The sequence below is a fragment of the Ranitomeya imitator genome, chromosome 6, assembly GCF_032444005.1.
Source record: "Ranitomeya imitator isolate aRanImi1 chromosome 6, aRanImi1.pri, whole genome shotgun sequence".
Classification (NCBI taxonomy): Eukaryota; Metazoa; Chordata; class Amphibia; order Anura; family Dendrobatidae; genus Ranitomeya; species Ranitomeya imitator.
In genome coordinates this window covers 341218918-341233097 of record NC_091287.1, presented here as the reverse complement: position 1 = coordinate 341233097, position 14180 = coordinate 341218918, and the positions used below count along the sequence as shown (strand labels likewise).

The 14180-nt window shown below is 43.3% G+C and overlaps 1 protein-coding gene across 2 annotated transcripts in view; it reads right to left on the bottom strand.

Moving 5' to 3' along the window:
* Positions 1-7068, bottom strand: part of LOC138642631 (biogenesis of lysosome-related organelles complex 1 subunit 4-like) — a 49425-nt gene extending 42357 nt beyond the window's left edge. The window contains exon 1 of one of the 2 annotated variants that reach the window (XM_069730903.1): positions 6772-7068. In XM_069730903.1, the coding sequence (XP_069587004.1) occupies positions 6772-7011 (240 nt within the window). In that variant the 5' untranslated portion in view covers positions 7012-7068. The remainder of the gene's footprint in view (positions 1-6771) is intronic. The other variant, XM_069730902.1, reaches the window with a different exon arrangement.
* Positions 7069-14180: the final 7112 nt, after the last annotated feature.

Genomic DNA, 14180 nt, shown 5'->3' with positions numbered 1-14180 from the left:
TATTTGTCTTTCATTTCATGCGTAGGGCAGGACAAGCCCATGATGTATCTGTGTAAAGCTAGGTTCACATTGCGTTAATGGGTTAACGCTAACGGACTGCGTTGCACGGCAAAAATGTCGAAATTAACACCGTGCAACGGGTCCGTTAGCGCACCCATTGACAGCAATGTTACTTTTAGCTGAAGCGCATCACTAGCGCATGCCATTTTCGGCACGCGCTAGCGATGTGCCGTTCTTTTGTGACGGACCTCGGACGCTGCTTGCAGCGTCCGAGGTGTGTCCGAGGCCCGTTCCTCGCTACCGCAGATCGGGGATCTGCGCTAGCGGGGAGGGTGAACGCCGACCCTCTAGAAACATTCCGTTAGCGCAATCCGCTAGCGCTATGCGCTTAACGGATTGCACTAACGCAATGTGAACCTAGCGTAAGACATAAGGTGCTATAATAACAGCCTTGGGCTGGTTTCACACCAGCATTCGGCAGGGCTGCGGATGGCAGCCTTCTTCCTCCGTTAAGCCCCGCCCAATGCCGCACCTCTTCCTTCAGTTTCGCCTACGTCTGCATGCGTCCTGCATACCCTATCTTTAACATTGGGTACGCAGGCCAAGCGGATGCCGCTGCATGCGTTGTTTTAACGCTGCGCCGACCGCAACAAAATGCAACATGTTGCGTTCGACGCAGTTCAGCGCATCGTCAAAACGACACGTGCCTGTGTACCCAATGTTAAAGATAGGGGATGCATGCAGACGTAGGCGGAGCTGAAAGAAGAGGTGTAGCAGTTGGTGGGGCTTAACGGAGGAAGAAGGCTGCCGAACGCTGGTTTGAAACCAGTCTTAGGTAAACCACTTTTGAAACAATGTTCACTTGTACAAGCATTTAACCCCTCAGTGACGGGGCCAATTTTTTTAAAATCTGACCAGTGTAACTTTATGTAGTAATAACTCTGGAATGCTTCAACATATTCTATTGATTTTGAGGTTGTTTTTTTTCCTGACATATTAGACTTTGATAATGGTAAACTTGGGCTAATGATAAACTTGGGTTAATATGTTTTGCTTTATTTTGTAAAAATATCAGAAATTTTAAAAAATAGAAATTTTCAAATTTTGAATGATTTTCCCTTTAAGGCCGGAGTCACACCAGAGAGGAATACGGACGAGTGCTATGCGAGAAAAAAAAAATTGCATACCACTCGGACCAATGTTAATCTGTTGGGCAGCTCCCATCCCTTTTTTTTTTTTTTTTCACGGCCGTATTATATGTGCGAGTGAAATTGCACTATGCTGCGATTTGCACCGTATATCAGCCGAGAATCCTCTATGAAAGTCTGTTTATGCAAGAAAAACTCACACCACACGGGCCATCAGTGTGACTTGCAAGAAATACGCAACGGTGTCCTTTTTAAAGGCTTGCAATTCAGGTGCAGTGTACAGTAAAATCACACTGACAGCTTACAATATTTACAAATAGTTAATTTGTCGGCTTCTGTCAAATCATTGCAGGATAGGAGTCATGGTTTACATACAGTAAACCATTGCAGAACGGTTAGATTTATATAGGTCAGTGACTAATACGGTTAGTAGTATGTGTGTGTAAAATTTGGGACCTGTATGTATTTAATAAAAATGTTTTCACTGAAAAAACTGGCGTGGGCTCCCACACAATTTTCTGTGCCACAGAGGGAAAGTCAGTGACTGAGGACAGATATTATAGCCTAGAGAGGGACCATGGTTATTGCCACCCCAGAAAAGGTGCATCTGTAAGATGCGCCAATTCTGGCACTCAGCCTCTGTTCTCACTGCCCTGTAGCGGTGGCATATGGGGTAATAAGGGGTTAATGTCACCTTTGTATTGTAAGGTGACAGTAGGCCAGCTTACTAATGGAGAGGTGTCTGATAGATGCCTCTCCATTACTAACCTGTGGGCTTGATGTTACTTGACAATAAAATGGTGACATCAACCCCACAAATCTGAGCCCCACTGCTACAGGGCAAGTGGGAAGAGCGAGGCTAAGTACCAGAATTGGCAGATCTATAAGATGCGCCATTTCTGGGATGGCTGAGAGCTGATGGTTTTTAGCCTCTGGGGCTGCCAATATCCATGGCCTCTTCACAGACTATTAATATCAGCCTACAGCTTTTATAGGGGGACCCCATGTCAATATTTTGTGTCCCACTGTAAAATAGCCAGTAAAGGCTAAGCAAACAGCTGTGAGCTGATATTAATAGCCTGGGAACCTTTATGGTTATTGGCTCCTTTCCAGAATATTAACATCAGCTGTCAGCTTTCCCTCTGCTGGTTATGAAAATTATGCCGTGCTAGATATAGACACTGACATTCACAGCAGCGCGTCCGCCCCGATGCTCTTTTCTGACTCCTTTCTCAGGCCCCCAAAAAAGTGTTAACTAAGTACCCTTTATTTTCTTGCACTGTAGCCGTTCACTTACTACAGGGTATTCAATCATTGTTTCTGTCCCCCCCTCCACATAAAGTACGACCACTATCTATATGCCTTTATATACAGCATTCTAGAATGCTGTGTATATATAGTAGGCCCACTGCCTGTATACCCTTATATACAGCATTTTATAAAGCACAACCACTATCTGTATGCCCTTAAGACTTGCCTAGCCCCATACAATGGGCTTTGCTAGTCTTAATCCGGGGCCTTCTCCTCTTCTATCACCGTCCTTCTTTCTTTGAGTCGATGACGCGTCCTATGTCATCCACACGGTGTCTTCCATCGTGCTCCTGTGCATCGCACTTCTTTCTGCCCGTTGCAGTACTTTGCTTTGTGCTTGGCAGAGAAGTGTTCCTGCACAGAAGCGTGATGAGGGAGGTTGTGTGGATGATGTAGAACACATCATCCACGGGAAGGACTGTGCCGGATGTATACCAGCGCCAAACATAACACCGGACCGCCCCGTAGGTGAGTATAAGAAGTTATTTACATTATGCACATTGGCTTAGGGACATACCGTATATACTCGAGTAGAAGCCGACCACCCCCCCTAATTTTGCCACAAAAAACTGGGAAAACTTAATGACTCGAGTATAAGCCTTAGGGTGGAAAATGCAGCAGCTACTGGTAAATGTCAAAAATAAAAATAGATACCAATAAAAGTAAAATTAATTGGGACATCAGTAGGTTAAGTGTTTTTGAATATCCATATTGAATGAGGAGCCCCATATAATGCTCCATAAAGTTTATGATGGCCCCATAAGATGCTCCATATTAAAATATGCCCCATATAATGCTGCACAAATGTTAATAATGGCCCCATAAGATGCTTCATAGAAACTTTTGCCCCATACAATGCTGCATAAAGGTTGATGGCCCCATAAGATGCTCCATAGATTTTACTCCATAGATTATGCCCCATGAGATGCTCCACACATTATGCCCCATTTGCTGTTGCTGCGAATAAAATAAAATAAAAACACATACTCGCCTCTCTTCGCTCAGGCCCCCGGCACTTTCCACTGCTGCGCGCTGCTCTGTCTTCCATCCTCTGCACTGACTGTTCAGGCAGAGGGCGGCGCGCACACTAATTACGTCATCGTGCCCTCTGACCTAAACAGTCACAGCCAGAGGACAGAGCGGCCCGCAGCTGTGGAAAGGGGAGAGGTGAATATCACGCAATGCTCACCTCCCCCGTCATACTCACCTGCTCCCGACGCGGTCCCTGGCAGCTTCTCACTGTCAGATGGTCTCCGGGAGTCGGCAGCGTCTTCCTATGTTCAGCTGTCACGAACAGCTCATTAAAGTAATGAATATGCATCCATATTCATTAATGAGCGGTTCCACGTGACCGTTGAACAAAGGAAGAGCTGCCCAGAGACCATCGGACATGCAGGGACCGCGCCGGGAGCAGGTGAGTATGTGACAGCCACCGCTCCCCCTTCCCCGCCGACAATGACTTGTGTATAAGCCGAGAGGGTCACTTTCAGCCCAAAAAAGTGGGCTGAAAATCTCGCCTTATACTCGAGTATATACGGTATGTACGGTACAGCACTGTAGAAGGGTGTGTATAAGGGCATATAGGTTATGGTGGTACTATATATGGGGAAAACCTGGTGACAGGTTCCCTTTAAGAAACCTATGGAACTAGGTAAAAAATAGCATTTTTTGGATGGTGAAAAACTTGTAATTTAAATATTGATGAAGGCTGAGCTGCAGGTGGTCTGTGTCTCTTCATAAGTTTAAGGCCGGGGTCACACTAGCGTAGAATACGGACGAGCGCTATGTGAGAAAACATCGCATGGCACTCGGACCAGTGTTAATCTATGGGGCAGATCACATCTGTGATTATTTTTTCATGCCGAATCGGCATACGAGAACAATCGCAGCATATATACCTGACAGGGGCCCATACATTCTGATATCATCAGTAATATATACCTGACAGGGGCCCATACATTCTGATATCATCACTAATATATACCTGACAGGGGCCCATACATTCTGATATCATCACTAATATATACCTGACAGGGGCCCGTACATTCTGATATCATCAGTAATATATACCTGACAGGAGCCCGTACATTCTGATATCAGTAATATATACCTGACAGGGGCCCATACATTCTGATATCATCACTAATATATACCTGACAGGGGCCCATACATTCTGATACCATCAATAATATATATACCTGACAGGAGCCCATACATTCTGATATCAATAATATATACCTGACAGGGGCCCATACATTCTGATACCATCAATAATATATATACCTGACAGGAGCCCATACATTCTGATATCAATAATATATACCTGACAGGAGCCCATACATTCTGATACCATCACTAATATATACCTGACAGGGGCCCATACATTCTGATATCATCAATAATATATACCTGACAGGGGCCCATACATTCTGATATCATCAGTAATATATACCTGACAGGGGCCCATACATTCTGATATCATCAGTAATATATACCTGACAGGGGCCCATACATTCTGATATCATCAGTAATATATACCTGACAGGAGCCCATACATTCTGATACCATCACTAATATATACCTGACAGGGGCCCATACATTCTGATACCATCATTAATATATACCTGACAGGAGCCCGTACAGTCTATATCTACAGTAATATATACCTGACAGGAGCCCGTACAGTCTGTATCTACCATACTATATACCTGACAGGAGCCCGTACAGTCTGTATCTACAGTAATATACACCTGACAGGAGCCCATACAGTCTGTATCTACAATAATATATACCTGACAGGGGCCCATACAGTCTGTATCTACAATAATATATACCTGACAGGAGCCCGTACAGTCTATATCTACAATAATATATACCTGACAGGAGCCCGTACAGTCTGTATCTACAATAATATATACCTGACAGGAGCCCATACAGTCTGTATCTACAATAATATATACCTGACAGGAGCCCATACAGTCTGTATCTACAATAATATATACCTGACAGGAGCCCATACAGTCTGTATCTACAATAATATATACCTGACAGGGGCCCATACAGTCTGTATCTACAATAATATATACCTGACAGGAGCCCGTACAGTCTATATCTACAATAATATATACCTGACAGGAGCCCGTACAGTCTGTATCTACAATAATATATACCTGACAGGAGCCCATACAGTCTGTATCTACAATAATATATACCTGACAGGAGCCCATACAGTCTGTATCTACAATAATATATACCTGACAGGAGCCCATACAGTCTGTATCTACAATAATATATACCTGACAGGAGCCCGTACAGTCTGTATCTACAATAATATATACCTGACAGGAGCCCATACAGTCTGTATCTACAATAATATATACCTGACAGGAGCCCATACAGTCTGTATCTACAATAATATATACCTGACAGGAGCCCATACAGTCTGTATCTACAATAATATATACCTGACAGGAGCCCGTACAGTCTATATCTACAATAATATATACCTGACAGGAGCCCGTACAGTCTGTATCTACAATAATATATACCTGACAGGAGCCCGTACAGTCTGTATCTACAATAATATATACCTGACAGGGGCCCATACAGTCTGTATCTACCATACTATATACCTGACAGGAGCCCGTACAGTCTGTATCTACAATAATATATACCTGACAGGAGCCCATACAGTCTGTATCTACAATAATATATACCTGACAGGAGCCCGTACAGTCTGTATCTACAATAATATATACCTGACAGGAGCCCGTACAGTCTGTATCTACCATACTATATACCTGACAGGAGCCCGTACAGTCTATATCTACAATGCTATACACCTGACAGGAGCCCGTACAGTCTGTATCTACCATACTATATACCTGACAGGAGCCCGTACAGTCTGTATCTACCATACTATACACCTGACAGGAGCCCGTACAGTCTGTATCTACAATACTATATACCTGACAGGAGCCTGTACAGTCTATATCTACAATACTATATACCTGACAGGAGCCTGTACAGTCTATATCTACAATACTATATACCTGACAGGAGCCCGTACAGTCTGTATCTACCATACTATATACCTGACAGGAGCCCATACACTCTAGCATCTTCAGTACTGAGCCGGCTAGAGTGCATGGGCTGAAGTCAGGTGACCTGGAAGGAGCCCATACACTCTAGCATCTTCACCAGTGAGCCGGCTAGAGTCTATGAGCTGCAGTCAGGCCCATACACTCTAGGCTCAACCGTGCAAGAAGAGCCGAAGCCTCGCATCACGTGACCGCTCCTGCCCCGCCCTCACCTCGAAGCTGTGCAGCGCAGGCAGGAGGTGACTGGACAGCTGAGCCGCTGTGGCGGGGAGGACGTCGTCACATGACTCTGTAGCGAACAGTTCCTCATCGTTCAGGAGCCCCACGGAGACGCCGCTGCAGACGCTCTGACTCTGGGACACGTGACCGCTGTCCCCGGGACTCCCTCGGGAAGTGCCGCCTCCCGGCTCTTCTAACGGCTCCCACTGTCCCACAGCAGCCGCCAGCTCCATGCGACCTCGCTACAAAGCTGGAAGCCTGAGACACGTGACACGGCAATCATCCCGTACAGGCGCCGAGTCAGGCCAAACTTATGCGGGAAGCGTTTATCTGAGAGCGTAGAGCTAGAGTTGATCATGTGACCATTGGCCACCACGTGACCGCAGCTTGTTACACTAGCTACATACTGTACAGATCTGGGCCAGAAATAAGACCGCTCCTCACTGTCTCCCCCTGAAGGAGAGAGGCGGACAGTGCAGTATAACTATACTTGTAGGTGGCCTTAGTTCTGGTGCTATATACCTGAGGTGCAGCACAAGGCCTAGCCCTATAGGCTACTTTCACACTAGCGTCGTACGACGCACGTCACAATGCGTCGTTTTGCAGAAAAAACGCATCCTGCAAAGTTGTTTGCAGGATGCGTTTTTTTCTCCATAGGCTTGTATTCGTGACGCATTGCCACACGTCGTGCGACGGTTGCGTCGTGTTGTGGCGGACCCTCGGCACCAAAGAACGTTGCTTGTAACGTCTTTTGGTGCGTCGTGTCCGCCATTTCCGACCGCGCATGCGCGGCCAGAACGCCGCCCCCTCCTCCCCGCAACTCACAATGGGGCAGCGGATGCGTTGTAATAATGCATCCGCTGCCCCAGTTGTGCTGCGTTGTCACAGGATGCGTTGGTACGTCGGGCCAACGCTAGTGTAAAAGTAGCCCAAACATAGCATCCGATTTACATCGAGTGCAGCGCGATTGCTATCAGACTGCAATGCAATTTAACATGAGCTTTTACATAGAAGAATTCTGTATGTCATCTACATCTACACAAGGTTTTCAAAGGAAATATTCATCAAAACACACAATTCAGCAGCCTCCTACAATAAAATCACAGCAGGAGCCGACAGGATAGAAGGCCATTGTCCCAGAAGCTTTGTGGCTTGTCAACATGTAGTTTGGCAAATTCCAGTCTGGCTTTTTATGATTTTTTTTACAACAATGGTGTCCTCCTTGGTCGTGAAGCTTTAGCTTGAAGTTCACTTTTAATCTTTTGAGAAGTTTGTCTGGGCTGTCCCTTTATGAGGTTATAACTCTGGAGCGCTTCAATGAATGCTTGTGATTCTGACACTGTTTTCTCGTGACATATTGTACTTCATGACAGTAGTAAAATGTCTTTGACATTACCTGCGTTTATTCGTGAAAAAAATCTGAAATTTGGTGAAAATTTTAAAAATTTCGCAATTTTCCAACTTTAAATTTTCATGCCCTTAATGCGCACAGATATGTCACACAAAATACATAAGTAAGGGTACTTTCACACTGGCGTTTTTTGTAATACGTTGCAATGCGTCGTTTAGGGGAAAAAACGCATCCTGAAAAGTTGTTTGCAGGATGCGTTTTTGCCCCATAGCGTAACATTACCGACGCATTGCGACGTATTGACACACGTCGCAACCGCCGTGTTGTGGCGGACCGCTGGGAGCAAAGAATGTTAAATGTAACGTTTTTTGCTCCAGACGGACCGCTTTTTCCGACCGCGCATGCGCGGCCGGAACTCCGCCCCCACCTCCCCGCACCTCACAATGGGGCAGCGGATGCGCCGGAGAATGCATCCGCTGCACCCATTGTGCGGTGCTAACAACACTAGCGTCGGAATCTCGGCCCGACGCAATGCGACGGGCCGAATTCCGACGCTAGTGTGAAAGTAGCCTAACATTTCCCACATGTCTACGTCACATCAGCACAATTTTGGAACCCCCCAATTTTTTTTTGTTAGGGAGTTATAAGGGTTAAAAGTTGACCAGCAATTTCTCATTTTTACACCATTTTTTTTATGGACCACATCACATTTGAAGTTACTTTGAGGGGTCTATATTACACAAAATACCAAAAAGTTACACCATTCTAAAAAATGCACCCCTCAATGTTCTCAAAACCACATTTAAGAAGTTTATTAACCCTTCAGGTGCTTCACAGGAATTTTTGGAATGTTGAAAAAAATGAACATTTTAACTTTTTTGCACAAAAAAATTACTTCAAATCCAATTCGATTTATTTTACCGAAGGTAAAAGGAGAAATTGGACCCCAAAAGTTGTGCAATTTGTCCGGAGTACGCTGATACCCCATATGTGGGGGTAAACCACTGTTTGGGCGCATGGCAGAGCTTGGAAGGGAAGGAGTGCCATTTGACTTTTCAGTGCAAAATTGGCTGGAATTGAGATCGGACACCATGTCACGTTTGGAGAGCCCATGATGTGCCTAAACAGTGGAAACCCCCCACAAGTGACACCATTTTGGAAAGTAGACCCCCTAGGGAACTAATCTAGATATGTGGTGAGCACTTTGAAACCCCAAGTACTTCACAGAAGTTTATAATGTAGAGCCATAAAAAATCATATTTTTTCACAAAAATGATTTTTAGCCCCCAATTTTTTATTTTCCCAAGGGTAACAGGAGAAATTGGACCCCAAAAGTTGTTGTGCAATTTGTCCTGAGTACGCCGATACCCCATATGTGTGGGTAAATCACTGTTTGGGCGCATGAGAGAGCTTGGAAGGGAAGGAGCACCATTTGACTTTTTCAACGCATAATTGGCTGGAATTGAGATCAGACGCAATGTCGCGTTTGGAGAGCCCCTGATGTGCGTACACAGTAGAAACCCCCCACAAGTGACCCCATTTTGGAAATTAGACCACCTAAGGAACTTACCTAGATGTGTGGTGAGCACTTTGAACCCCCAATTTTTTCACTTAAATTTATAATGTAGAGCCATGAAAACAAAAAAAAAACATTTTTTTTCCAAAAAAATGATATTTTAGCCCCTAATTTTGTATTTTCCCAAGGGTATCCAGAGAAATTGGACCCCAAAACTTGTTGTCTAATTTATCCCGAGTATGACGATACCCCATATGTGGGAGAACACTACTGTTTGGGCACACAGCGGGGCTCGGAAGGGAAGAAGTGGCGTTTTGGAATGCAGACTTTGATGGAATGGTCTGCGGGTGTCACATTGCGTTTGCAGAGCCCCTGATGTACCTAAACAGTAGAAACCCCCCAAAGGTGACCGCATGTTGGAAACTAGACCCCCCAAGGAACTTATTTAGATGTGTTGTGAGAACTTTAAACTCCCAAGTGTTTCACTAAAGTTTATAACGCAGAACTGTGAAAATAAAAAATAATTTTTTTTCCCACAAAAATGATTTTTTAGCCTCCAGATTTTTATTTTCCCACGGGTAACAGGAGAAATTGGACCGCAAACATTGTACAATTTGTCCTGAGTATGCTGATACCACATATGTGGGGGTAAACCAATGTTTGTGCGCACAGCAGAGCTCGGAAGGGAAGGAGCACCATTTTACTTTTTCAGCGCAGAATTGGACGGAATTGAGATCGGACGTCATGTTGCATTTGCAGAGCCCCTGATGTGCCTAAACAGTGGAAACCCCCCAATTCTAACGCCAACCCTAACCTCAACACACCCCTAACCCTTATCCCAACCCTAACCACACACCCTAACCATAACCCTAACCACACCCCTAATCCCAAAAATAACCCTAACCCTGACACACCACTAACCCAACCGTAAACGTAATCCTAACCCCAACTCTAGCCCCAACTCTAACTTTAGCCCCAACTCTAACCCTAATGAGAAAATGGAAATAAATACTTTATTTCATTTTTCCCTAAGTAAGGCGATGATAAAGGGGGGTTTGATTTACTATTTATAGCGGGTTTTTATAGCTGTTTTTTGTTTGGCAGCTGTCACACACTAAAAGACGCGTTTTATTGCAAAAAATTATTTTTGCGTCACCACATTTTGAGAGCTATAATTTTTCCATATTTTGGTCCACAGAGTCATGTGAGGTCTTGTTTTTGCGGGACGAGTTGACGTTTTTATTGATACCATTTTCGGGCACATGACATTTTTTGATCGCTTTTTATTCTGATTTTTGTTAGGTAGAATGAACGAAAACCAGCTATTCATGAATTTCTTTTGGGGGGGCGTTTATACTGTTCCGCGTTTGGTAAAATTGCTAAAGCAGTTTTATTCTTCGGGTCAGTATGATTACAGCGATACCTCATTTATTTTTTTATGTTTTGGTGCTTTTATACAATAAAAACTTTTATATAAAAAATAATTATTTTTGCATCACTTTTTTTTTTTAAATTCGTTTATTAACCACAAGATGAAAATATACAATATACACATTTATGCCCAGTAGTGTTACACTTAATATATATATATAAAAAAAGTTATATGCATTATTGAGTGTAAAGCAGGACATATATTCTAATTATATCCAAAACAGTATTACAGTCTATGGAATTCCAAAAGACAACAATTTGTGTATATCAAATCATTTACTTCATGCGAACCACAGAAACATGGAGCCATGAGAATTTAAATTTCTTAAACTACATCTACAACTATATCTATAATAACTACTATTCTGCCGCTTGATAGTAAGCATTATATTTTCCTCTGTGCGATATTGTAATAGATCTAACTCTTTACACTGATACCAATTAACTATGAATTTATAGAGTAAGGTGAGAGGAATTCCACCCGTTCCAGATTTTATCGAATTTACCTGTACATCCTCTATTCTGATATAATGTACGTTCGCATGGGATGATCGAGTTCACCAGTTCAATCCAGGCTGAGGGAAGGACATGAACCCCCCATCCACCGTAATGCCAGTACTTTCCGTACCATAAAAAGTGTCTCCCGGAGAAAAAAGTCCGACATAATGATCCCAGGTCTCCTCATCCCATACCACAAATAAACAGATTAGTGGCTCAAGAGGAACAGGAGCCGACAACAGGGACGTTAGTAATGATGTCACTTCTTTCCAGTATTGAAGGATGACGGGGCACTTCCACATCATATGGATAAAATTCGCGTCTGATGATTGACAATGTAAACACAGACAGCATATAGGTATATAAAGAAGAAATAAGGCCCTGGGGACCCTGCGAGTTGACGATTCCTATCAGAGGCAGAGACGAGATAGTTTGACCAGCACCCGCAACCCTCATATACGATTGGAAAGCTGATCTTAGTAGAAAACAAAAAAATTTGGCATCTCGGTATACCATATTTAGTCCATAATTGTTCAAATGACACACAGGTTCCCCGGTCATGTAAATCACCCACCGAGGAAACTCCATGTAAGATCCAAAAATCAGTGGATGGGTGGCTCACCAGCATCGGGAAATAGTTATTTTTCCATAGGGGCATTTCAGCTATAATGTGTTTGAATCCAACAACTTTTTTAATTTGTCTCCAGATTAACCGTGCCAGCCGAAGCATAGGCAATAAACGGGGAACATTTATTTTTTCTAATTCCAGGAAGCTCAATGGACACTCAATTCGGGCAGAATGAAGCAAATGATGTTCAGAATTAGGGAGACGACTATTAGGCATCCATGTACTTAATGCTCTGGCCTGTCCGGCCAGGTAATACAGAAAGAAATACGGCAATGCCGTTTAGGTCTCTGTAAAACAGCCTAAGTTTGGGTCTAGTTTTCCCCCATATAAAAGAAGTAATTTGGGAGTTTAGATTTGCAAAGAGGGATTTAGGTACCTGTACTGCGCTATGTTGAAGGAAATAACTAAGCTTAGGGAGAAGTATCATTTTAATTAGGTTAATACGGCCCGCAACAGACAATAGGAGTTTGCTCCAAGACGCAAATTTAGATTTGACTAATTCAAACAGTGGATAAATAACATAGTAACATAGTTAGTAAGGCCGAAAAAAGACATTTGTCCATCTAGTTCAGCCTATATTCCATCATAATAAATCCCCAGATCTACGTCCTTCTACAGAACCTAATAATTGTATGTTACAATATTGTTCTGCTCCAGGAAGACATCCAGGCCTCTCTTGAACCCCTCGACTGAGTTCGCCATCACCACCTCCTCAGGCAAGCAATTCCAGATTCTCACTGCCCTAACAGTAAAGAATCCTCTTCTATGTTGGTGGAAAAACCTTCTCTCCTCCAGACGCAAAGAATGCCCCCTTGTGCCCGTCACCTTCCTTGGTATAAACAGATCCTCAGCGAGATATTTGTATTGTCCCCTTATATACTTATACATGGTTATTAGATCGCCCCTCAGTCGTCTTTTTTCTAGACTAAATAATCCTAATTTCGCTAATCTATCTGGGTAGTGTAGTTCTCCCATCCCCTTTATTAATTTTGTTGCCCTCCTTTGTACTCTCTCTAGTTCCATTATATCCTTCCTGAGCACCGGTGCCCAAAACTTAAGTTGTAAGTCAGAATAGCTATATTGGGACATATAAATACCTAAATATTTAAAATTGGACACAGTAGGCAACGAGGAGAGAGCCTCGAGGCCTGGCAATGGGGGACAAGAGAGAGGCAACAGAGCAGATTTATCCCAGTTTATATGTAGACCAGAGTATTTACTGAACTTATCTATACGTAGCAATTACCTGTGGCAATGTTTCCTCCGCCCGGTCCATAAATATCACCATGTCACCAGCATATAGACCAATAACACCTTTACAACCCGCTATATCTATACCCTTAATGTCATTGGAGGATCTTATATGTATTGCTAATGCCTCTATCGCGAGAGCAAAAAGGGCTGGAGAAAGGGGGCACCCCTGACGGCTTCCCCTATATAATGAGAAGGACTCAGAAATGGAATTGATTTACAATTATACGGGCTTTAGGTTTCATGTATAGTATATTGATCCATTTTAAAAATTTATCTCAAAAGCCATACCTCAGCAAACATGCTAACAGAAAGGGCCATTCAAGAGAATCAAAGGCTTTGGCTGCATCGAGTGATGCTAATGCCCAGTTGTTATCTGACACTAAAGATCTATATTGAATTATCGACTGGACTCGCCTGATATTGATAGAGGTACTCTTGCCGGGCATGAAGCCAGTTTGATCTGGGTGGATGAGATCCAATATAATTGAATTCAGTCTAATGGCCAGGACTTTAGTGAAGATTATATAGTCTACATATTTTTGCATCACATTATTCTGAGGGCTATAACTTTATTTTTTCGCTGATGACGCTGTGTGGTGGCTCGTTTTTTGCGGGAGTAAATGACATTTTCAGCCGTACCATGTTTATTTATATCCGTCTTTTTGATCGCGTGTTATTCCACTTTTTGTTTGATGGTATGATGATAAAGCATTGTTTTTTGTCT